Source organism: Tachyglossus aculeatus, chromosome 4 (genome assembly GCF_015852505.1).
Source record: "Tachyglossus aculeatus isolate mTacAcu1 chromosome 4, mTacAcu1.pri, whole genome shotgun sequence".
Classification (NCBI taxonomy): Eukaryota; Metazoa; Chordata; class Mammalia; order Monotremata; family Tachyglossidae; genus Tachyglossus; species Tachyglossus aculeatus.
Window position 1 is genome coordinate 62,091,563 of NC_052069.1, and position 26,845 is coordinate 62,118,407.

General features: G+C 43.3%; 1 protein-coding gene across 2 annotated transcripts in view; it reads left to right on the top strand.

The window, feature by feature from the left end:
- GPSM2 (G protein signaling modulator 2) overlaps nt 1–21,329 on the top strand; it is a 66,108-nt gene extending 44,779 nt beyond the window's left edge. Inside the window, exons 7-16 of one of the 2 annotated variants that reach the window (XM_038745144.1) lie at nt 1,097–1,212; nt 2,699–2,854; nt 3,149–3,257; nt 5,009–5,138; nt 8,438–8,508; nt 11,472–11,648; nt 11,797–11,841; nt 17,964–18,123; nt 19,063–19,280; nt 20,580–21,329. In XM_038745144.1, the coding sequence (XP_038601072.1) occupies nt 1,097–1,212; nt 2,699–2,854; nt 3,149–3,257; nt 5,009–5,138; nt 8,438–8,508; nt 11,472–11,648; nt 11,797–11,841; nt 17,964–18,123; nt 19,063–19,280; nt 20,580–20,819 (1,422 nt within the window). In that variant the 3' untranslated portion in view covers nt 20,820–21,329. The remainder of the gene's footprint in view (nt 1–1,096; nt 1,213–2,698; nt 2,855–3,148; nt 3,258–5,008; nt 5,139–8,437; nt 8,509–11,471; nt 11,649–11,796; nt 11,842–17,963; nt 18,124–19,062; nt 19,281–20,579) is intronic. The other variant, XM_038745145.1, reaches the window with a different exon arrangement.
- Nucleotides 21,330–26,845: the final 5,516 nt, after the last annotated feature.

Genomic DNA, 26,845 nt, shown 5'->3' on the forward strand with positions numbered 1-26,845 from the left:
ATCAGTCGTATTTATTGAGCGCTTACTGTGTGCAGAGCACTGTACTAAGCGCTTGGGAAGTACAAGTTGGCAACATATAGAGACAGTCCCTACCCAACAGAGGGCTCACAGTCTAAAAGGTGATCCATTCAATTGTATTTATTGAGCGCTTACTGTGTGCAAAGCACTGAACTAAATGCTTAGTCCTGCACCGCTAACAACAAGCTCCAGCCCGCCTCTCCCAGCAATGCTCATTCCCATAAATCTCGACGGAGATCAATCAATCGTATTGAGTGCTTACTGTGTGCAGAGCACTGTACTAAGCGCTTAATGGTCATTGCTCTCCCCAGCTACTGTTGGGGCTTGCATTAAGCGTTTAAAAAAACGTAAATACAAACTGGTTGCAGCCCTGGTTCAGTTTCTCTGAGACTTTTCTGTATGCATGGGCCTGAAAAGGAAATGAACTGGATTCTCCCACGTACAGGCTAATCTCTGTATTCATATACAGAGCAAATGTGCTGTTGAAACCCAGCTTTCCAGTCATCCCACTCGATCGTATTCCATTCAGTCGTATTCACTGAGCCCTTATTTTGCACAGAGTACCGTTCCCGGCACTTGGGAGAGTTGGCCGACGTGTTCCCCACAGTGAGCTTATAGTCTGTCCCATGGTTAGCCTCACTTTTGGCCCAGCACTGCTCTGGGAATCATGAGATCCAAGTTCTGCCTGTAACTGTGTAACATGGGCGAAGATCATACATGTATTTCACAGAGTGTTGCCAACTTGCTCGTGACCCAAGCGGGAATATGGCTAGCAGGCACGCGAGAGTGCGAATGGCACCGCGTGAGCCACTGTCATTCTAATTTCCCCTCCGCAGGCTGTCAGTCCTGAAATCTCAGGACCAAGACTCATCCATTTTTTTGGTAAGAGGTTAGATCATCATCCTCTTACGGCATCTCAGTATCTCCCACCTTTTGGCGTACACATTTCCCCACCTTTCAAAAAAATGCAAATCTGGAGCTTGTTGAAGTTTTGGGTGAGCTTCGTGGAATTGGCTAGATACAGGACGAAACACCCCGCAGTCACGCTCACGACCGACATTGATCTCTTCTCTTTCAGCGGCTTCTTATTGCAAAAGAGTTTGGAGATAAAGCAGCTGAAAGAAGAGCATATAGCAACCTTGGAAATGCATTTGTGTTCCTTGGGGAATTTGCAACTGCTGCGGAATACTACAAGTTAGTTGGTTATTTTTGTAGACAAATGCAAAATGCAGATTCCGGATGAACAGCGGTCCTCACCTGGATTTTTTTTTAAAGTTATTTTTCGAAACAGAAGCTTGAATATTGAATTTGCTTGTATTGATGTCGTTTGGAAGCAGTTTCAGGACTTTTGTTGTTGTTAAGCGTATTTACTGAGCGGTTACTGTGTGCAAAGCACTGTACTAAACACTTGGGAGAGTACCAGCTTGGCTCAGTGGAAAGAGCCCGGGCTTTGGAGTCAGAGGTCATGGGTTCAAATCCCGGCTCCACCACTTGTCAGCCGTGTGACTTTGGGCAAGTCACTTCACTTCTCTGGGCCTCAGTTCCCTCATCTGTAAAATGGGGATGAAGACTGTGAGCCCCACATGGGACAACCTGATTACCTTGTAACCTCCCCAGCGCTTAGAACAGTGCTTTGCACATAGTAAGCGCTTAATAAATGCCATTATTATTATTATTACCATATAACATCAGACACATTCCCTGCCCCCAGCCAGCCCACAGTCTAGAGGACTTTTATTAAAGTTCTAATGCCTGCATTAAATCTACATAACCCACTGGAGCTTAATTTTACTATTACATAGTCTTTCCCTAGGTGTTCACATATTCAGAGCAACTTATGTATTCATATTTTGGTATTAAACGGAAATGTAGCTGAGGTTTGTATATTATTCATTAACAAGGTGACTGTCACTATGAAGTGAATACAGATTTGCTGAGTGATCGTTTTGAATTAACAGAAGATTCTTTTCACATTTTTCTGTCTTGCTAATTCTCTTTGCTTCCAAACATTCGTGCTGTATTTTTGTCTGTGCAGTTCTGCTGTTTTTCATATAATAAAGATACCTTTTTGTTTGGTTATCTCAAGCAACAGCATGCAAAGGGAAAAATCCAAGCTTTTATTTGGTGTATGTTTTCATTTTTGGCCAACATTTAATCCATAAAGCAGTTGTGAAGCGCAAATCATCATCAGTGCGTTTACTAAAATATCAGAAGTTATTTGAATGAAGGGATGCATTCACAGAAAAATATAATACTGAAAATTAGCCTACTGAACTTTAGTCAATTGATTTTCACATTTTTATATTTTTCCCCTTCATCATTTATAAAATAATATCCTCAAAACCTTTGCCCCACGTAGGTCGGGGTCTTGTCTTTATTTGCTATTCTTGAATTTACCACAGGGTTTATTTCAGTGCCTTGTTATAGGTTTGTAGTACTACCGCTAGTACTACTAATAATATATTGAAGTTGCAATTTTTACTTTCCTCTGTTTCCCAAATTTTGCTTATCTGTTCCTCACTTAAATCACAAAATAAGATTCACATTCATAAAAGTAGACTAGTACTCTTATAAAGCACAGACTTTATAAGCAGAGGATAATGACTTATTTTTTAAAATTTGTGTTACTAACAACTAAGACTATACTTATTTTTAGAAATTAATGTGTCTTTCTTTTCAGGAAGACGCTCCAACTGGCCAGACAACTTAAAGATAGAGCCATAGAAGCACAGTCTTGTTATAGCCTTGGAAACACCTATACTCTGCTTCAAGACTATGAGAAAGCCATTGATTATCATCTGAAGCACCTAACAATAGCTCAGGAGTTGAATGATAGGTAAAATTTGCCAAGACTCTAATTTTTTGTTTTCCCTGTTAATTTTTTAAGGAAACTTTGTGGTCTGCATAGGCAAAATCTGATTTTAAATCCTTTTTCAATAAGTTCCTCAGGATGGAAGTTCAAAACTGGACCCTGAGTTCAAGATATTCCAGGGTGTATCGGTTCTTTGGGAGCATATTTACGATGGCATTTGAATGAAAGATGAAATGCTTGGACTTGGTAATATCTGGAGTTAGTGCCAGGCAGCTTGGCCTTCTGCAGCAGAATAATATTTACCGATTTGTGTTGCAGGATTGGTGAAGGGAGAGCATGTTGGAGTTTAGGGAATGCATATACAGCATTAGGAAATCATGATCAAGCTATGCATTTTGCCGAAAAACACCTGGAAATTTCCAGAGAGGTATGACCGAAACTTTCTTTTTATCTATCTCGACTTCCAAATGGGTTTAAAGAAATGCAGTTTTTTTTCTCTCTCCCCTACGTAAAGTGTTTCTTTATGGCTAGGTGGAAGGGTGGATTACACAGCGCTCTTCATAGAAAATAATTCAAAAGCAGAAACAGTGTGGCCCATGGGCAATGATATGTTTGCACTGACTTCTGTGCAGCCATTTTTGAGGACGAGTGAATGGAGGTAGAATTATTTGTTAAAAAAGTTGGTTTCATCCCTTTACCACCTCGGCATGTTGAAGGAATTGTTCTAGATTGCTATCCTCTTGGGAAAACAATATTACTATCAAGAATTTTAGCTGGGCTTTGAAGATGGGGCGATGGTATTCTATTGGCTATAGTCAAGCGCTTAATACAGTGCTCTGCACACAGTAAGCGCTCAATAAATACGATTGATGATTGGCTATAAAGTGGGAGGGAGGCTGAGAGCAAGGGGTAGACAGTGAGAGGGAGAAGATCGAGGCCCAGTATTATTTCACTGGCATTTTTGGATTCATTTCCCTTTTCTATTTTTTGTTGTTTTCCTGTGAATGAAACAGTCTGTTCTTTCCTGGTTTATTGAACTGGCTTCGTCCCACCTGATGGAGACAAGGAACTGGGATCAGATGGTTTGATGGCACAGTTCTTCATTCTTGAGTCACTTTGCTCAGTTCACATTGACACAGTTAGCTCAATTTATTATGTTTTAAAGTCCTGAAGTTTAGAGGGATAGAAATGTCATATACAGAAATTGCTATTATGCTAAATTGCTATTATGTGCAAGGCACTGTTCTAGGCGCTGGGGAGGTTACAAGGTGATCACTGCACCTGTATATATGTTTGTACATATTTATTACTCCATTCATTTTACTTGTACATATTTATTCTATTTTATTAATATGTTTTGTTTTGCTGTCCGATTCTATTTTATCTTGTTAATATGTTTTGTTTTGCTGTCCGTCTCCCCCTTCTAGACCGTGAGCCCGCCGTCGGCAAGGGACCGTCTCTATGTGTTGCCAACTTGTACTTCCCAAGCGCTTAGTACAGTGCTCTGCACACAGGAAGCGCTCAATAAATACGATTGAATGAACGAATATGGTACCGTTACCCTGCAGAACACCTGAGCCAGTATTGACATTCCAAATAATATGTTAGGAGGACAGTGTAGAATCATTAGGGTGAGAGATTTAATCGTGTCAGTCTCACTTTATTGTTCAGTAACAAGTGGGAGATTTGGGGATAAAAGAGTATAAATTTATGCAGGTTCCTAGCTTATAGAAACCTCCGAGTGCAATTAGCACACAAAAGTGTGAAAGTTAATATTTCAGTATTTATTAGTAGTACTGTGTGTAGTGCACTGTACTAAGTGTTTGGGAAGTACTAAAAAGCAGTTGACACACGCCGTGCTCACAGTCAATCAGTACTGTGCGCAGAGCACTGTACTAAGCGCTTGGGAAAGTACAGTATAATAGGGTTGGTAGGCAAAATCCACAAGGAGCTCACAGTCCGCAGGGATTAGGCAGGCATAAAAGTATTTACAGAGTTAATAAAATAGATAATTTAACTTGGAACCTTTGTTATAAAGGAACGGAATTGAGTATTTTGTCTTCATTTTAGTACTTGGAAGACCTCAGATAAGTTTTCTGAGTTTTCATGATCACATTTCTTTGAAGCACTCTTAGTTTTCTAAGCATTTTTACATTTTTGTTGTTGTTGTTGTTGCAGGTCGGGGATAAAAATGGTGAGCTAACGGCCAGACTTAATCTTTCCGATCTGCAAGTAGTGCTTGGTTTGAGCTACGACACAAATAACTCAGTGATGTCTGAAAATCACGAAACAGATGACAGCTTTCATGGTGGGTGCCTAACTTATGGAACTCAGGGTCGGTAGTCTTTACTACCATTTATTAAGTGAAACATGATACTAACCCCTCAGGTAATTATGAGAAAAGTAATTAAGGTAAATGTCCCACAAAGGGGCTCACGCTTTTACTAGGCAAGAACAGAGGTGGTCCCAGCGGATGATGCGCACTTAATCCACAGTAAGAACAATTTATATATCACTGACCATTAAGAAAACATCAGGTAGAGAAGCAGTGTGGCTCAGTGGACAGAGCCCTTGCTTTGGAATCAGAGGTCATGGGTTCAAATCCCGGCTCCACCAATTGTCAGCTGTGTAAGCGCTCCATAAATACGATTGAAGGAATGAATATGAAACAGATATTTTAATGGTATTCGTTAAGCGCTTACTAAGCGTGGCTCACTGGAAAGAGCCCGGGCTTTGGAGTCAGAGGTCATGGGTTCAAATCCTGGCTCTGCCAACTGTCAGCTGTGTGACTTTGGGCAAGTCACTTCACTTCTCTGGGCCTCAGTTCCCTCATCTGTAAAATGGGGATGAAGACTGGGAGCCCCCCGTGGGACAGCCTGATCACCTTGTAATCTCCCCAGTGCTTAGAACAGTGCTTTGCACATAGTAAGCGCTTAATAAATGCTATCATTATTATTATTACTGTACTAAGCGCTTGAGAAAGTACAGCCTAATTGAAGTTGGTAGACATGAGTGAATCCTTCTCACAAAGAGCTTACAAGTGGGGATGAAGACTGTGAGCCCCCCCCGTGGGACAGCCTGATCACCTTGTAACCTCCCCCAGCGCTTAGAACAGTGCTTTGCACATAGTAAGCGCTTAATAAATGCCATTATTATTATTATTATTACTAAGCCGTAAGGCTGGGGTGGTCCCTGGCTATCCACTTGACTGTTCTAGGTAATCATCATCACCAGCGGTATGTATTGTGTGCTTACTGCACTAAGCACTGGGGAGTCTTTTAGACTGTGAGCCCACTGTTGGGTAGGGACTGTCTCTATATGTTGCCAACTTGGACTTCCCAAGCGCTTAGTACAGTGCTCTGCACACAGTAAGCGCTCAGTAAATACGATTGATTGATTGATTGATTGATTGAGAATACGTGGTATTTAAAATACCAGGCTTGGTAGACTTGTTCCTTGCCCACAACGAGCTGACGGTCTAGAGGGAATCGGTCTTCAATGAGAACTGCCATAATTCTTCCTAGATTTTAAAAGTTGGGAAAGTGGCTTTTGTCTTTGCTGTGCTCTCGTTGTGTTGTGTTTTAGACTGTGAGCCCACTCTTTAAGCGCTCAATAAATACGATTGATGATGATGATGTTGTCGGGGACGCAGGGGGCTCCAGTTATTAGTGCACCCCATTTCCTACTCTGTCCGCATTTTCCACCCCCCCATCCACTCCCTGGCACTCTCCATCCTTGGAACCCCGGGGACATTTTAAAATCAAATTAAAACTGTGTAACTTAAGACTTTCGTGCCTTTTCTAAATCATTTGACTTTAAAAATGATCTTGTAGATTCAGTCAAATTAAATGCAGCGTCATGGCTCTTTCATGAACTTGAGATCAATCGATCAATCAATCGTATTTATTGTATTTTATCATATTTATTGAGCGCTTACTGTGTGCAGAACACTGTACTAAGCGCTTGGGAAGTACAAGTTGGCAACATATAGAGACAGTCCCTACCCAACAGTGGGCTCACAGTCTAGAAGGGGGAGACAGATTAGTGTAATGTTTTCAAATTAGTGCAAAAAACCCAAAATATATATAGTTAGCATTGCTCCATTTCATTTTCCTTATTTATATTTATGTTAACACACCCTATAATCGCAGTAAACTCTGCCATTTGTCTTACTTTTTAGTCATTTTATGAACTTTTTTTGTCTTTTTTTTTTGGTGTGGCAGCAGATCTATTGCCTGGGCTAATTTTTTTTAATATTTTAAAATAATTTTATCTATCTCTTTTCCCCTCCAGTTTTCCTAGGGATGCAAAAGGACCGTGGTCACGTTTTAGAAAAGTACACAGTGACTTCAGCAAACACATTTTAAAGTCTTCAACATTATAGATTTCTTTTCTGCTTCATTAGCCGTTTTGTTCTAATTGTTCACACCAAAGAGGGAAGAAGAGGAAAAAAATTCATTTCCCGCTTTTCAAAGTGGATCTGGAATTAAGATTTGAAAGGGTAGCAAAGTCAGTATTGTCACTTGTAGTAATCCCTCACGGTTGACGATTTCCACAAAGTTGGTATTTTATCAGCGCCTGGCCTTAGTATATGAACAGACCCAGGGTTGACTGGATATTGACTGGTTGATCCATCTTTCAATCATTCGATCAATATTATTTATTGAGCGCTTACCGTAAGTGCTTGGGAGGGTGTACAGTATAATAGAGTTGGTAGACATAATTCCGGCCCTTAAGAAGTTTACAATCTAGTGAGGGAATCAGACATATAAATAAAATAAATCAATTAAACTACAGACAGGGGAGGTAGCAGTGTCCAAGGATATGTCAGTGTTGTGGGGCTGGGGTTTGGGTGAACAGTGCCAGCGCTTAGAACAGTGCTTTGCACATAGTAAGCGCTTAACAAATGCCAATTATTCTTATTATTATTATCTAAGTGTTTAAGGGGAGCAGATACAAGTGCCTAGGCCACACAGACGAGCAGGTGAATAAAGCAGGGAAATGAGCGATTAGTCAGGGAAGGCTTCTTGGAGGAAACATTGTGATAACAATAATAATAATAATAATGGCATTTATTAAGCGCTTACTATGTGCAAAGCACTGTTCTAAGTGCTGGGTCTCAACCCCAAATGAAGAAGCAAGCTTATTTTTAATTTTTTGCCGTTTATTATTCCTGCTTACAGCACAAGTGGAAATCATGGTTTGTTAATGTCATCTTTTTGTCCACACTTTATTTTGATTCTGCCTTTTCTAGTTCAGTTTCACAGTGTACTCCGTTCTTCAAACTACAGGGGCGTAAAACGAGTAATTTAATTTTTTTTTCTAAATTAGGGCGTGATTTTGGTGGGATGTAAAGCTAGAGCCTCAAATCACCAAACCGAAGCATTTATTTGGGGATGTTTTATGTAATTAGGGTCAGGAAAGCGATTATTATAAAAGTTGACTAAAAATCCCAGGAATTTAGCCTTTCCCCTTCTTTTACATGTTTGGTCCTCTGCACTGCATTCTTTTTGGTGACTGTCCTTCAGTGGCTGAATCTGCAGCTTGAGGAACCTCACCGAAAGACCTGCTTTATTTGAATTTTGAATTTTCCTTTTTTTTCTATAGGGGCCCGCCCCAAGGTGGGACGCCGCCACAGTATGGAAAACATGGAACTTATGAAGTTGACCCCAGAAAAGGTTGGTCATTTGTCTCTGATTCGGAGGAGTGTAAGGTCAGCTTTTCCTGATGACTCTTTTAATTTGTGACAATTCAATTTAATCCCATTTGAAGTTAGGAAACTAGGTGGTGGTTAGTATAAATTGTGGAGGTTGTCGAGGGGGTTTGGGAGCCCCTAGTAACCCAGCTACAGACCAATATATGAGAAGCGTTATGGTCTGGTGGATAGAGCACGGGCTTGAGTAAGCGCTCAATAAATACGATTGATTGATTGATTGAGAGGCAGAAGGACCTGTGTTCTAATGTTGGCTTCACCACATGACTGCCGTGTGACCTTGGGCAAGTGACTTCACTTCTTGTGCCTCAGTTACCTCATCTGTAAAATGGGGATTGAGACTGTGAGCCCCGTGTAGTATACGGACTGTGTCCAACCTGATTAGCTTGTATCGACCCCAGCGCTTATAACAGTGCCTGGCACTTAGTGATGATGATGATGATGATGGCATTTATTAAGCGCTTACTATGTGCAAAGCACTGTTCTAAGCGCTGGGGAGGTTACAGGGTGATCAAGTTGTCCCACAGAGGGCTCACAGCCTTAATCCCCATTTTACAGATGAGGTAACTGAGGCCCAGAGAAGTTAAGTGATTTGCCCAAAGTCTCACAGCTGACAGTTGGCAGAGCCGGGATTTGAACCCGTGACCTCTGACTCCAAAGCCCGGGCTCTTTCCAGTGAGCCACGCTTAGTAAGCGCTTAACGAATACCATTAAAATATCTCTATTTTATATTCACTCATTCAATCGTATTTATTGAGCGCTTCCTGTGTGCAGAGCACTAAGCGCTTGGGAAGTACAAGTTGGCAACATATGGAGACGGTCCCTACCCAACAGCAGGCTCACAGTCTAGAAGACTATATATATTGTTATATATGGAACGGCCCATTATTATGGCCCAAAGTGTGAATTCAGGGGGTACTTCAAGAGCGCTTAGAAGAGTGCTTTGCACGTAGCAAGCGCTTAACAAATACCATTATTATTATTATTATTGTTGAAAGAGTATCCAGGTTTTGCGGCACACGGTAGTTGATCTCCTTGTCACCTGCTCGACCGCTGATGCTCGCTCAATCAATCCACCACCAGCATGGCTTGGCCCTGCGTCGGTGGGGCTAAGGAAGGTTGAGTGGGGTTGAAAGAGTCAGGGAGGGTTCGTCCTAGTTGAAGACGGCAGTACTTTGGGTGAAATGTTGATGCTCTAGGACTATAGTATAGGTAACCCAACTCGTCTACCAACTCTGTTTGCATTGCACCCTCCCAAGTGCTAAATAAGTGCTCTGCACACAGTAAGAGCTCAGCGTATACCACCGATTGATTGACCTGACAGCATAAGAAAGGGTGAAAAATTGTGTTTTGACTACAGGAATTGTTTAGGTCCCCACCTGCCAAGTCTTTTCCAATCAATCATGGGCACTTACGGAGCGCTTACTGTGTTTAGAACAGTATACTAAGGACTAGGGAACGTACCATACAGTAGAGTTGGTAGACCCAACCTGTGCCCATCATGTATATATGTATATATGTGTGTACATATTTATTACTCTATTTATTTATTTTACTTGTACACATCTATTCTGTTTATTTTATTTTGTTAGTATGTTTGGTTTTGTTCTCTGTCTCCCCCTTTTAGACTGTGAGCCCACTGTTGGGTAGGGACTGTCTCTAGATGTTGCCAATTTGTACTTCCCAAGCGCTTAGTACAGTGCTCTGCACATAGTAAGCGCTCAATAAATACGATTGATGATGATGATGAGCTTCCAGTTGGTAGGGGGCTTTCCTACTCCCCATCCTTGCCACCCCCATGCTCCAAAACAGGCACACCTCACGATACAGTGGGGTTGTGGTCCTGAAAAATAGGGCTGTATAGTGGGATAGGTTTGTTCCCCATACACTTACAAAATATAAATTAAAATCTCTCTATCATAAAGGCAGACTTGCACCTCTAAAGTGTTTGATGTTCTGAAACTGCTTTGATGAAGGAATCTTCCTAAAAGCAGCTTGTACTTCCCAAGCGCTTAGTACAGTGCTCTGCACACAGTAAGCGCTCAATAAATACGATTGATGATGATGATGAAAAGCAGCTGCCTGTTTTACCGCTGAAATAATCCCATTTTTTTTTTTTGTCAGCCAGGTTTGCTTTCTAAACTAACTTGCTTGATGGGTTAAAAAGACTGTAAGCTCCTTGCATCTAGGATTTCCAACTGTAGATCTCCCAAGTGCCTAGAACAGCGCTTTGAATATTATTATACTGCATGTCAGGACTGGTGAAACAGAGATTGAACTTGATGCAGTGCCTGCCTAAAAGGGGAAACTGGGGACAAACACAGAGGAAAGAAATAATAGGAGGAATGCAGAAAAGACAATAAATCAACAAGTCACAGCAGGACTTGTAGTGCTATACTGCTGAGTTTGCAGACCTTTTCCTAAACCCAAATGTTATGGCAGTGCTGTCAAAGTAAGCACACTGCTTGAAGATGAACCTCTAAGGCCTCATTGCTCATCTTACATTAGGATTATATCTGACATCATGCTTTGCCAACTTATAGGTTCCTTCATTACTTCCAAAATTATTATTTTGAAATTTGGGAACTTCTTCATCCTCAGCACTATAAGTGGAGCCACAAGACCGCACTCATTAGATACATTTTGATTTTCCTACTCAGTTGGGTCGGGGCTCACTGACTCAGTATCTTTTTAAAAGCACTAGACTTCGTAGTGCGAGTGTGCAATAACTAAAGCTTCCAATCCTATGTCCTTATATGAAAATAGCTGTTTTGGAGAATACATCTGCCAAAGAGATATGGGGCATGACCAATTTTTTTCCTCTGTGGGTGTCGGGTGAATGAAATCAATTCATAAAGATGGTAGGATGCAGTAGTTGATGTAAGAAAACGGAACTGCTTTTATATCTACTTCTAAAAATCTCGGTAGGCGCAAAACTGGAACAGTGAACTTCTTGCAAAGCAGAAACCCCTTCTTGTTAAACCTTCTGCAAAGCTGCTCTTTGTCAGCAGACTAAAGGGGAAGAAATACAAGAACAATTCCTCCACCAAAGTTCTGCAAGATTCCAGGAATTCCATGGACCATCGACTGCCAAGCTCGCACAGGGTATGCTCTTAGGGTTCCCGATATAATAATATTGTTATTATGTAGGCTTACCAGGGGATACAGTGGTAACGTGATCCTCAGACATGAGGTATCGTGAACGCTTGTATCGTGGAGTATGCTTCTTATTCCCTTACGTGCAATTTATTAGGTACCGTTCCAGAACCAGCACCGACATGATGACCGAGTCCTACAGGTAAGGAAAAATCCCTCTCCGCCGGTCCCCACCCCTCGTTCAGTCAGTGATATTTGAATGCTTACTGTGTGCAGGACGTTGTACTAAGCGCTTGGTAATGACGGGAAAGTCGGTAGGCACGAGGCGTTTGTTTCCTGCTCCCCATTCTTCCCATCCCCGTGCTTTAGAACGGACACACCTCGCGATACTGCGGGGTTGTTTCTTGAAAATAGGGCTGCATCGTGGGTCAGGTTTTTTCCGTAGACTTCCATGTAATAGGTTGAGATCCATCCCCAGACCTCTGGAAAAATATAAAGTGTTTGTGCTGTCTACCGTTCCAGTAAGCTGTACTTCCCATTAACCTGTACTTCCCAAGCGCTTAGTACAGTGCTCTGCACACAGTAAGCGCTCAAGAAATACGATTGATGATTAAGCTAATTAATCTGTGTTATACAAGGAATTCAGAGCGTAGTGTTCCAACTTTAAATGGAGTTAGAGTCCGATGATGAATCTTTGCAGGAGGCTGCAAAACTAGATGGTGGTTCTGCGGATTGGGGTCGTGGTTTTTCAGCAGTAGTAAATAACTTTTTCATTTCAGATTGAACGATATCCTTGTGTCCTCAGAGTGCCTTGTCCACAAGCTAATTTTCTGAACACCCCTTCACACCGTTGAATTCCTTTCTCTTCAGGGTCTTCTTCAGTTTTATTAATCCGTCGTCTTAATAGTGTATGCAAGATTTCTGGATCCCCAAATTTTAGCTAGTGTAGAGAGATTACACTTCGTCCGTTTTGGTATCTTGCAATAATGCATTGGGTTGTGGAGCTGTCACCCAGCTCTATCCCTGGGTTGTATGTGTCAAGCGGCGGCTTTAATCTGAGTGGTGGTGGTGGTAGTAGTATTTAGCATCTACTTGGTGCAGTATACACTGAATTAGATTCTTGGAAAGAGGCTCTTTGTCTCTACTCCGTAATCCTCCTAGACATTTCAGCTGCCTTTGTCCCTATGGACCACCCCTTTCTCCTTGAAGCATTATCCCAACCTCAGCATCACTGACACTCTCCTCTCCCGGTTCTCCTCAGTCCCTTTACCTCCCACCTTCTGACATTGGGGGTCTCTCAACGCTCAGTTCTGGGTCCCCTTCTACTCTCCACTTAGGCCTGCTCCCTTGGCTTCAACTACCATCCTTACAAAGATGATCCCCAGACTCACCTCCAGCTCTGCAGTCTCACATTTCCTTCTGCCTTCAGGACACCTCTACCTGATGACCCACCTTAAACACATCCGAAACAGAACTCCTCCTCTTCCCACCCATACCCTGTCCTCCCCTGTCTTTCCCAGGACTGTAGACAGTATCACTGTCCTTCAATCAATCAATCAGTCGTATTTATTGAGTGCTTACTGTGTGCAGAGCACTGTACTAAGCGCTTGGGAAGTACAAGTTGGCAACACATAGAGACGGTCCCTACCCAACAGTGGGCTCACAGTCTAGACCTCTCACAAGCCCGTAATCTTGGCGTTAGCCTCAGCTCAGCTCTTATTCCACCCCCCTATTCACTCTGTCAGCAAATCCTTTTCTCTCCATCCAAACTGCTGCCACGTTAATCCAAGCTCTTATCCTGTCCTGCCTTGACTACTCCACTTTGCCTCCTCACTGACTTCCTTGCTTCCTGTGTCTCTCCCCACTCCAGTCCACACTTCACTCCTCTGCCTGGCTCATTTTTCTGAAAAAAAAAATTCAGTCCCCATCTCCCCCCTGCCCAATCACCTCTGCATTAAAAGGTAACACCTTACCATCGGCTCTAAAGAAGTCAGTTCATCCCCCTGATCTCCTGTTACAGTGCAGCTTACACTTGCATTCATTCAATTGTATTTATTGAGCGCTTACTATGTGCAGAGCACTGTACTAAGCGCTTGGGAAGTACAAGTCGGCAACATATAGAGACGGTCCCTACCCAACAGTGGGCTCACAGTCTAGAAGGGGGAGACAGAGAACAAAACCAAACATACTAACAAAATAAAATAAATAGAATAGATACGTACAAATAAAATAGAGTAAAAAAATATGTACAAACATATATACATATATACAGGTGCTGTGGGGAAGGGAAGGAGGTAAGATGGGGGGGATGGAGAGGGGGACGAGGGGGAGAGGAAGGAAGGGGCTCAGTCTGGGGAGGCCTCCTGGAGGAGGTGAGCTCTCAGCAGGGCCTTGAAGGGAGGAAGAGAGCTAGCTTGGCGGATCTTCCTTGGAGATAACAAACACTCCCTTTTCCTTAACTCCCTAGAGAAGCAGCGTGGCTCAGTGGAAAGAGCGTGGGCTTGGGAGTCCGAGGTCTGGGTTCGAGTCCCACCTCCCCCACATGTCTGCTGTGTGACTTCGGGCAAGTCACTTCACTTCTCTGTGTCTCAGTTCCCTCATCTGTAAAACGGGGATTAAGACTGTGAGCCCCACATGGGACAACCTCATCTCCTTGTGTTTCCCCCCCAGCACTTAGAACAGTGCTTTGCACATAGTAAGCGCTTAACAAAAATACCAACATTATTATTATTATTATGATGATGATGATGATGATGTATGCACTTGGATCTATATCCTTCGACCACCTGGAATTCACCTCACCCCCACAGCACTCATGTTCCTAGCCATAATTTCTTTTATTAATGTCTGTCTCTCCCTGTAGACCGTAAGTGGGCAGGGAACACGTCTGCCAACTGTTATATTGTACTCTCCCAAGCACTTAGTACAGTCTTCTGCACCCAGTAAGCACTCAGTAAGTCCACTGAGTTGTTGCAGAATAAAGTTCCCTGTCCACAAGGAACTTAATAATAATAATGGCATGTATTAAGCACTTACTAGGTGCAAAGCTCACTGTTCTAAGCGCTGGGGCGGTTACAAGGTGATCAGGTTGTCCCACATGGGGCTCACAGTCTTAATCCCCATTTGACAGATGAGGGAACTGAGGCACAGAGAAGTGAAGGGACAATTAGTGGAGCCCCCAGGGCTTGGACCCTTGACCTCTGACTCCAAAGCCCGGGCTCTTTCCGCTGAGCCCCGCATTTTAGTGTCCGACTCCCCCTCTAGAATGTGAATACAACCAAGTCTGTTGTATTATACCCTCCCAATCGCTTAGTAATAATAATAATAATAATAATAATAATAATAATGTTGGGATTTGTTAAGCACTTACTATGTGCAAAGCACTGTTCTAAGCGCTGGGGGGAAACACAAGGAGATGAGGTTGTCTTAGTACAAGGCTCTGTACACAGCACTCAGTGACCACTGGTTGAATTGAATAAACATGGATACCCAAGCAGATGTGCTTATTAATAATAATAATAATAATAATGGTAGATGTTAAGCACTTACTATGTGCAAAGCACTGGCCTAAGCGCTGAGCACTGTTGATACTGGGAAGTTTACTCAAGGAAGCCTTGTTGGGAGTAGCTGAGAATCTAGGAGAGCTCTGAATGAGGGGAGAGGGAGTTTCGAATCAGGGAAGCAGCACGGCTTACTGGAAAGAGCCCGGGCTTGGGAGTCGGAGGATGCAGGTTCTAATCCCGCTCCACCACTTGTCGGCTGTGTGACCTTAGGCAAGCCACTTAACTTCTCTGTGCCTCAGTTATCTGGAAAATGGGGGTGAAGACTGTGAGCCCCACGTGGAACAACCTGATTACCTTGTATCTATCCAAGCACATAGAACAGTAGTTGGCACATAGGCAGTGCTTAACAAATACCATCATTATTATTATTATTATTAACAAAGAATTGTGGGGAATAGCCCACCAAGAGAGCAGCTAGGTTTGGTGGGGGCCAGGTGTGAGAGAGCCTCAAAGCCAAATGTAAGGAATTTGGTAGGGCAGGATATGGGCCAGGCAACCCTTCAGGAAGATCACCATCATCATCATCATCAATCGTATTTATTGAGCGCTTACTATGTGCAGAGCACTGTACTAAGCGCTTGGGAAGTACAAATTGGCAACATATAGAGACAGTCCCTACCCAACAGTGGGCTCACAGTCTAAAAGGGGGACGATGGAAGGAAGATGATTCTTGCAGCATTTTATAGTAGGGTGGAGCAGAAGGAAGCCCAGGGAAGAGGCTGATCTAATCATCTAGCCCAAAATATTATCAGAATTCATGTAGTTGAAGGAGCAGATCTAGCGTTTATTGCGTAGAAAGAATGAGACGCAGCGTGGCCTCGTGGAAAGACCCCGGGAGACAGAGGAACTGAGTTCTAATCTTGACTCCACCACTTCATTCATTCATTCAGTCGTATTTACTGAGCGCTTACTGTGTGCAAAGCACTGTACTAAGCGCTTGGGAAGTCCAAGTTGGCAACATCTAGAGACGGTCCCTACCCACCAGCGGGCTCACAGTCTAGAAGGGGGAGACAGACAACAAAACAAAGCATATTAACAAAATAAATAGAATAGTAAATATGTACAAGTAAAATAGAGTAATAATTCACACTTACCTGCTGTGTGAATTTAGGCGAGTCACTTAAGTTCCCTGGGCCTCAGTTCCCTCATCTGTAAAATGGGGATTCAGTAGCTGTTCTCCCTCCTACTTAAACTGAGCCCCATGTGGGACCTGATTATCCCGGTTGTACCCGACGCTTAATACAGTGCTTGGCCCATACTAAGCACTTAGCACATGCCACTGCTGTTGTCATCTGGCCGCAGATCGAATGTGAGTTCAAAGACAGCGAGAAGTCACGGATGATCGTGTCGATCATAGGTACGAAAGGTGGATTGTATGTATTGGAGAAGCAGCGTGGCTCAGTGGAAAGAGCCCGGGCTTTGGAGTCAGAGGTCATGGGTTCGAATCCCAGCTCCGCCACATGTCTGCTGTGTGACCTTGGGCAAGTCACTTAACCTCTCTGAGCCTCAGTTCCCTCATCTGTAAAACGGGGATTAAGACTGTGAGCCCCACGTGGGACAACCTGATCACCTTGTATCCCCCCAGCGCTTAGAACAGTGCTTTGCACATAGTAAGCGCTTAACAAATACCATTATTATTATTGGTAAGGTAGCTGTAAGCTGGGATATGCCTGTACTTTCCTTAAACTTTGAGTCAATCAATCAATCAATCAATCAATCGTATTTATTGAGCGCTTACTGTGTGCAGAGCACTGTACTAAGCGCTTGGGAAGTACAAATTGGCAACATATAGAGACGGTCCCTACCCAACAGCGGGCTCACAGTCTAGAAGGGGGAGACAGAGAACAAAACCAAACATACTAACAAAATAAAGTAAATAGAATAGATAGGTACAAGTAAAATAAATAAATAAATAAAGTAATAAATATGTACAAACATATATACATGTGCTGTGGGGAAGGGAAGGAGGTAAGGAGTCCTAGAACAAAAAAGGATTTTGATCATTTTCCTTTAATAAATTATACACTCTGGGCAGGTAAAGATTTCTCACAGAGGTAAGCGATCAAACCAAAGAGACCTCTAGGTAGTAATAGGATTTATTAAGTGCGTACTGTGTACCAAGCACTGGGAGAAAATATACAGGTGGGAATTAAGGCTAAACACTTAGTACCTGATGAAAAGTTTTATATCGGAATCACACATGCATTTTGCCACTACAAGGAGAACAATCCTGCTTACTATTGTCTCTGGGGACTTGATTCTTGCCTAAGTTCCTATTTTCTTTTTTGGCCAGGGCCTTTTAATTAGCACTCTGCTAAATTCCACTTGGCTTTAATTCAGTCCACTGCTTGTGTAGGTTAAAAGCTAGAAAAGCACACTCAGCTGCCAGATGTAGCATTTTCTTTTCAGTGTCCCTTTTGCTTATCCCGAGAGCATGTTGGAACTATCTCGCTGATGTGACAGACCGAAAAGGGAACCGTTTTCTTTAAATCCAAAGGCTCGGGTCAATCAGGACAGGCAAAAATACAACACAAACTCTTTCTGACAGGGTTAAAATGATTCCCTTTCTTTGGAAAAGGAAATCTGCCAGCTGCTCTTTCTTATGGTATCTTGTTTACAGATCATTTTTTCTAGCCTGTATTTAATTGTGCGCCAGGGTCTTAAGGAAAACGTGTAAATACTGTGCGAAATTTAACCATTCTAATTTGGAATAGTATAGGGACTATTACAGTGTTAATTTGCTTTTCTCTGACTCTTTCAGAAAATAAGTCCCGATGCAATTGGAGATGAAGGGTTCTTTGACTTGTTAAGCCGATTTCAAAGCAACAGGATGGATGATCAGAGGTGTTGCTTACAGGAAAAGAACCGACTAATAGGAACGGCAGCAACTTCCTCTACTCCCGCCAAAACAATGCGCAAATGTAAGACTTTGTTTCAACTCCAGCAGTCGCGTTATTGTTGGGTAGAGAGGGTTCGGGCACATCCTGGTTGCCCACCTACAAGCTGCCATATACCAAATAAAGAGGAAATACGACCGTGGACGTGTTATTACTGAAAGTAGTCTACAAGTGAAAAGTCAGTTTATAATAATAATGTCCAGGTACGGGAGCATGCACAGAAATCTGGAAAAAAAAATTGATTATCGGAAGAACCCTTAGCAAGGTACGGATCACGGCAGGAGATAGGATGTTCTGGAGAAAATCGATCCACAGAGCCGCTATGAATCGGAAACAACTGAAAGGCATTTGACGATGACAACCCCACAAAACGTGCTAACTGCTGCTTTTCTAGAGAAGCAGCGTGGCTCAGTGGAAAGGGTAACGGGCTCTGGAGCCAGAGGTCATGGGTTCAAATCCCGGCTCCGCCAATTGTCAGCTGTGTCACCTTGGGCAAGTCACTTCTCTGGGCCTCAGTTCCCTCATCTGGAAAATGGGGATTAAGACTGTGAGCCCCCCGTGGGACAACCTGATCACCTTGTAACCTCCCCAGCGCTTAGAACGGTGCTTTGCACGTAGTAAGCGCTTAATAAATGCCGTCATTATTATTATTACTATTTCTAGATAAAAAGCTAAGGTCCGAAGCACTAAATGGTGCTAAAGAATTACACGGTACGTGGGCCACACGGTCGTACCCGCTCACGGATTCTGTTTTCTTTAAGGCCAGAGATACCTTGCCCAGGAAGGAGTTGGTCCTCCTGGCTCCTGCCTGGTTTAGGTCATCATCAATCGTATTTATTGAGCGCTTACTATGTGCAGAGCACTGTACTGAGCGCTTGGGAAGTACAAATTGGCAACATATAGAGACGGCCCCTACCCAACAGGTCATAAGGTCTGAGACGACTCTGTCTTTCTCTGCCGTAGCTCGGTCGGCTTCCCTGCTCTCTCCGCACACGGACGAGTTTTTGGATCTTCTAGCCAGCTCCCAGAGCCGTCGCCTCGATGACCAGAGGGCCAGTTTTAGCAATTTACCGGGGCTGCGTCTAAATCAGCACAACAGCCAGTCGGTTCTGGGTCACCTTATGGCTACTGACTGTCGGGAGCCCGATGACGACTTCTTCGACATCCTCATCAAATGTCAGGTATGGCCCTTGGCTGTGGAAGAGAGCCCTACTGCAGCGGAAAATTTTTGGAAATATTCTTCGACTCGCTCTTGCCCCGCGTCTACTAAAAAAACCTTCTTTGATCTGTTTCGCTGTCTCCGCCCTTTCTCTTTTTTATTGTTGTGGGATGGGGGGAATGAAATAGGGCAGGTGGGAGAGAGGAAATTGATCCATCCTTTCTGCTTTGACAGTTCTCTGAGCATTTCCACCCCCCGACTCACTGCCGTGCCTGCATGTGGGTGTCGGAACGCAGCTTGTGATGGAGCTTTTCATCTTCGGACTATTTCTTAAATAAAAGCTGAAAAAAAACAGAATTTGGGATGGGGCATGTTGTACGGGCTTCTGGACCCTGGCAAAGAGGAAAGCCCCCCCCCTTAAAGCCTTTAAAGCTGTAAAATAGCCTGAAAGCGGTCACAATTGTAATATTAATTGTAGGCTTTAAGAGATTCTGTTCAGTCTGAGAGCAAAGAAAAGAATTATCCAAGGAAGTCGAAAATCCAAGTCGGTCCTAACTTTAAACCATATACCTTGTCTTAATCAATCAATCAATCAATCGTATTTATTGAGTGCTTACTATGTGCAGAGCACTGTACTAAGCGCTTGGGAAGTACAAATTGGGAACACATAGAGACAGTCCCTACCCAACAGTGGGCTCACAGTCTAAAAGGGGGAGACAGAGAACAGAACCAAACATACCAACAAAATAAAATAAGTAGGATAGAAATGTACAAGTAAGATAAATAAATAAATAAATAAATAGAGTAATAAATATAGGTCAGGAACAGTTAGCCTGTCCTATCCCAAGTGCAATTACCCCATTTTTAAAATGAATATTACTGAGCACGAGTGGTTTTTTTGTCTTGCACATTAAATTTCTAGTACTTTTTTAAGAATTATAAGGCTGGAACAAGACCTTACATGACAAGGGTGCAGCCCCTCCCTGGTGGACAGGAGCACATGTTTTAAGGTACTGGCATTATCAGGGAAAACCTTCGAGTTCATATACAGGTTGTTTTTGAAAATGTCAGTGAAAAGAAAAGCAATTTTGTACTATCGGGGAGAGTGAATAAGGGGGCACGCATTGAATCCAAAATCTAAAAAAAAAAAATTGAGAGCATAAAAAGATTTTTAAAACGGCTAAAATCTTGTGGGCCACTGCTGTTCCTGATCCACTGAGAGAAACTAACACCCCAACAGGGAACGTTGTCTTGTTGGACGGTGAAGCATATATTCTTGTTCGATAGTAATTCAATTTTGTGCTTTTTCTTGTGTCTTTAGGGGTCCAGATTAGATGATCAAAGATGTGCTCCCCCCCCGGCTGCTACCAAGGGGCCAACAGTCCCCGACGAGGACTTTTTCAGCCTCATTTTGCGGTCCCAGGCGAAGAGGTTGGACGAACAGAGAGTTCTGTTGCAGAGAGACCCCAACAGAGGGACAAAAGTTGGACCAAAGGGACTTAGGCAAGGCAGTGCCTTGTTGGAATTTCAGAGTTCGGGACAAAAATTGGGGGGCCACTAACCCTGGGACTCTGGGCTTGGCTGAGTCTTGTTTTCTTCCAGTACACTGAGGGGAAAAGGCAGCCGCTTTTCCCTTAAAGGAGTACTTACAGCACTGTAATTCAGCTAAAAAAAATTTTTTTTACAATTTCTGTAAATATATTAATTTTTTTACCTCGTGATAATGAAGTTGGAGAGGGGGTGGTAGCAAGCGTAGTTAGTGTTTGGGATCGACTGAGTGTGTTCTAGGGCAGCGGGTGTCAACTCCTATCTGGATAAACCTTTAAGGTTTCATCCTGCCGGATATTTTTGATCTTTGATCTCAATGGTACTTTTTTTTTTATACGTAGTTAGAGCTGTAGTGCGGAGGGTGGTGTTTGGATAATACAGTAGATTACTGTACCTGATTTAGACAGAATGACTGATCAGAAGTTCAAACTGGTATTTTTTCTAATCTCATTTCCTGTATTCCTGAAGCCGTGGTACACCGTGAACGCGAGGAATAAAAATCCTCTTCGACCACTGTTTTTTACGGCATTCTTTCTAGACAAGACGTTTCTAACACATTATCACTTGTCACAGAGTTGGAAGCAACACCGTCCCTCTAGAAAAGCCCTTGCGTTCAAACGGACATGCGGCCTTATTTCAGAGAGGTGACAACCGCGTGGAAAAAACACCTGAAGCCGGACTCGGGTAAAGCCCCAGTGTGACGAGAACTGCTCGAGAGGAAAAGAAACATCGCCTTAACTGAGATTAAACACTATTCCTTAATTATTCTTGAGATCCTGGTGAGCAGATGAGGTCTTGTTCCAGTTTGTGCTCTCAGCAAAATTTTGACTGGTCAAGACCTCGTCATCAGTGTCGGCTAATGCTAAAAGGAAGGGGGGGTCTTCCTATCAATCGAGATGGCAGGCGGGGGACAACATATTCATTCATTCATTCAATCGTATTTATTGAGCACTTACTGTGTGCAGAGCACTGTACTAAGCACTTGGGAAGTACGACCCTAAAGTGATAACGACCCAAACCAGCACTAGAATTTAATACAAGAGCCCTGATGATGCCGCGTCTGAAACACACAAGCCGCTCAGCTATCGCAACTTGTTTCCATCTAGACATGCTTTGTCGAAAGAATGTTTCATCATCATCATGAATCGTATTTATTGAGCGCTTACTGTGTGCAGAGCACTGGACTAAGCGCTTGGGAAGTCCAAGTTGGCAACATCTAGAGACGGTCCCTACCCAACAGTGGGCTCACAGTCTAGAAGTCTAATAGTGGAAAGAGCACGAGCTTGGGGGTTCTAATCCCAGCTCTGCCGCATGTCTGCTGGGTGATCTTGGGCAAGTCACTTAACTTCTCTGAGCCTCAGTTCCCTCATCTGTAAAATGGGGATTAATAATAATAATAATAATAATAATGGCATTTATTAAGCGCTTACTATGTGCAAAGCGCTCTTCTAAGCGCTGGGGAGGTTACAAGGTGATCAGGTTGTCCCACAGCGGGGGGGCTCACAGTCTTAATCCCCATTTTACAGATGAGGGAACTGAGGCCGAGAGAAGTGAAGTGACTTGCCCAAAGTCACACAGCTGACAAGTGGCGGAGCCAGGATTTGAACCCATGACCTCTGACTCCAAAGCCCGGGCTCTTCCCACTGAGCCACGCTGCTTCTCCAAGACTGTGAGCCCCACCTGGGACAACCTGATCACCTTGTATCCTCCCCACCGCTTAGAACAGTGCTTTGCACATAGTAAGCGCTTAACAAATGCCATCATCATTACTATTAATAGCAGTCTATCCGAAAACTAGTGGAAAAAAAACACGCTGGGCAAACCTACATCTTCGTTATTTCATTCTCAAGGCCTTTCCTATACCACCTCAGGTGTGCTACGTGAAAAAAATCAAGAATCAGCTATTAATTTAGGCACTGCTCTGGGGAGTTCATTGTGGCTGAGAAACATTTATCCCTCACTATTGACAGGTGTAATACAGATATGGTGCCCCATGACCACAAGAAATTTTTAGACTGTGAGCCCACTGTTGGGTAGGGACTGTCTCTATATGTTGCCAACTTCCCACGTGCTTAGTACAGTGCTCTGCACGCAGTAAGCGCTCAATAAATACGATTGATGATGATGATGGATCTGACATAACATCCATGCCCTGCAGCGAATTCAGTTCCCACTATGCTGACCGGTTTTCCTCCTGTCCCACTCCTCCCTTAGAACAAAAAACAATGGTGGTACCTTATTCAAGACATGCTGATAAACTCATCTTCCTGCCAGCTCCTGAGGCTGCAACCGCAGCCAACATGCGCGGTGCGTGGTTAATGGCCACAGGCTTGGGAGAGTGGGACAAGCGTGGACATCGACAACTCCATGACAGGGATTTCAAGCTCCTGAAGTACCCGGGTTAATAATAATAATAATGGCATTTATTAAGCTCTTACTATGTCCAAAGCACTGTTCTAAGCGCTGGGGAGGTTACAAGGTGATGAGGTTGTCCCACGTGGGGCTCTCAGTCTTAATCCCCATTTTACAGATGAGGGAACGGAGGCGCAGAGAAGTGAAGTGACTTGCCCAAAGTCACGCAGCAGAGCTAGGATTCAAACCCATGACCTCTGACTCCAAAGCCCGGGCTCTTTCCATTGAGCCACGGGTTGGTTGTAGAGTCCAGGGAACCCAGGCGCTGTAGACAAGATGGAAGTGAAGCTTTTAATAATAATTATGGCATTTGTTAAGCGCTTACTATGTGCAAAGCACTGTTCTAAGCACTGGGGGGGGGGGTACAAAGTGATCAGGTTGTCCCACAGTCAATCCCCATTTTACAGATGAGGTAACTGAGGCTCAGAGAAGTTAAGTGACTTGCCCAAGGTCACACAGCAGACATGTGGCGGAGCCAGGATTCAAACCCGTGACCTCTGACTCCAAAGCCTGTGCTCTTCCCACTGAGCCACGCTGCTACTCCAAGGGACCGTCTCCATATGTTGCCATCTTGTACTTCCCAAGCGCTTAGTACAGCGCTCTGCACACAGTAAGCGCTCAATAAATACGATTGATTGATTGATTGAGGCAGGTGGGATCCAGTGTCAGACCCCAGGAGCTGCCGTTGCGGGGAAGGGTTTGGAAAAACCCCTTGGAGACTTCCAGAATCGCTTTTAATTACCTGGCACGCTCAGCCATGTCGGGAACGGGAACTCAAATTACATTTAAGTCTGTAGGAACACGTGTCCACAATTCCATGGTCACAACATCGCTAACATCAGCGCTTAGAACAGTGCTTTGCACATAGTAAGAGCTTAATAAATGCCATTATTATTATTATTATTATTATTATTATTATTATTATTATTATTCCACAAGGAACAGGAAAAACAGAGGCTGGGTAAAACTGCTTCTAGGAATAAACTGCTTTTCCCCCAGCCCAAAGTATAAGATACAAGGACAACTCTACTACTACCTCCCACCTTGCCCCCGTTGTGCAAGGAGAGCTTAGGTCTCCCACCATCAACCACGAAACCCAACTTCATCCCACACAATATAACTCCCCCCTCGAAATAGAGCACAGGACATGGTTTAATCACTTAAAACACCAACGGAAACGTCTCCTTTGCAAACAGAGGTGGGAAAGAGACAGTAAAGCCGCTAGAAAGCAACTAATTTTAAAGTTTCTAAACTACACATAGAAGAAAACGGCTCAGAAGAATATTTGATCTTAATCTTATAGCAAAAATAGGTTTATTCACCACAGACTTTGGCAGATAAATGTAAACATTCACCATTCGTAGCCTGGGGGTTTCCCTCTCCTCCATCGCTTTCCCGAAGATCTGCAAATCGGTATTGCCCATAGCTTTACTGGGATCTCTCACTAACATACCCAGACCTCGGACTGGTTTTCCAAGTACACACTGAAAGTGGTAGTCCACAACTTGCCTTTAAAATAAAAACACTTGCACCCAATACCAGCAGTGGAATTTCCTTTTCCTCTCTAGCAAGGGGAAAGCTCAGTAATCAGAAAGAAGAGTTCTGCACCAGTCAATTGGGTACCTGCAAAGAGAAGGTACAAAAAAAAAGGATTAAGAGCTAAATAAGCGGAAATGTTTCGTTCTCCTTGCTTTTGGCAAAATGATAATTTTCTGGGGGCGGCGGGACAGACACCAAAAAGGCCCCCTGTTTGGCGTGAATTGGATGGCTCCTGTTTGGTGAGTACCTACGATACCTAAAGCCCAGTTTCAAACCATGTTAAGTCAGTTCGTCGCTCACATTAAAGTAGCACTGGTCTGCCAGGGTACTTGTCTTCCACTTGACTCACAGAAACAAAAGGAACCGCTAATTATACACTGAATTTTCCTCTCGATTTAAGTTGTGTAGATGACGAGCCCAGACCACGACCCTAAACCTTATATCAATCTGGATTGATATCTTCTCTTTCAGCGGCTTCTTACTGCAAAAGAGTTTGGAGATAAAGCAGCTGAAAGAAGAGCATATAGCAACCTTGGAAATATTCACAAAAGGAACCGCTAATTATACACTGAATTTCCCTCTCGATTTAAGTTGTGTAGATGATAAGCCCAGACCACGACCCTAAACCTTATATCAATGTGGACTGATATCTTCTCTTTCAGCGGCTTCTTATTGCAAAAGAGTTTGGAGATAAAGCAGCGGAAAGAAGAGCATATAGCAACCTTGGAAATGCATTTGCATTCACAAAAGGAACCGCTAATTATACACTGAATTTCCCTCTCGATTTAAGTTGTGTAGATGATGAGCCCAGACCACGACCCTAAACCTTATATCAATCTGGACTGATATCTTCTCTTTCAGCGGCTTCTTATTGCAAAAGAGTTTGGAGATAAAGCAGCTGAAAGAAGAGCATATAGCAACCTTGGAAATGCATTTATTTGTATTCACAAAAGGAACCGCTAATTATACACTGAATTTCCCTCTCGATTTAAGTTGTGTAGATGATGAGTCCAGACCACGACCCAAAACCTTATATCAATCTGGATTGATATCTTCTCTTTCAGCGGCTTCTTATTGCAAAAGAGTTTGGAGATAAAGCAGCTGAAAGAAGAGCATATAGCAACCTTGGAAAGGCATTTGTATTCCTTGAGGAATTTGCAACTGCTGGGAATACTACAAGTTAGTTCATTATTTTTATAGACAAATGCAAAAATTCCGGATGAACAGCAGTCCTCACCTGGATTTTTTTAAAGTTATTTTTCGAAACAGAAGCTTGAATATTTAATTTGCTTGGATTGATGTCGTTTGGAAGCAGTTTCAGGACTTTTGTTGTTGCTAAGCGTATTTATTGAGCGGTTACTGTGTGCAAAGCTAAACATCATCATCATCATCAATCATATTTATTGAGCGCTTACTATGTGCAAAGCATTGTACTAAACATCATCATCATCATCAATCGTATTTATTGAGCGCTTACTATGTGCAAAGCACTGTACTAAACATCATCATCATCATCATCAATCGTATTTATTGAGCGCTTACTATGTGCAGAGCACTGTACTAAGCGCTTGGGAAGTACAAATTCCCAAATTCTTGGGAGAATTCTCGGGAGTAAACACTTGGGAGAGTACCAGCGGGGCTCCGTGGAAAGAGCCCGGGGCTTTGGAGTCAGAGGTCACGGGTTCAAATCCCGGCTCCACCGCTTGTCAACCGTGTGACTTTGGGCAAGTCACTTCACTTCTCTGGGCCTCAGTTCCCTCATCTGTAAAATGGGAATGAAGACTGAGCGCCCCACATGGGACAACCTGATGACCTTGTAACCTCCCCAGCGCTTAGAACCGTGCTTGGCAAATACTAAGCGCTTAATAAATGCCATTATTATTATAAAGGTTCTCTAAGTGGGATTCCCTCTCCCAACCTCCACTGGCTCTTTGGAAGGGAAAATTGTTCTGATAATCAATCAACCGTATTTATTGAGCGCTTACTGTGTGCAGAGCACTGTACTAAGCGCTTGGGAAGTACAAGTTAGCAACACAATAAGGATCTTGGTTTGCAGAAGCTTGGAGCAGGTGAGGGGGAAGAGGGGAA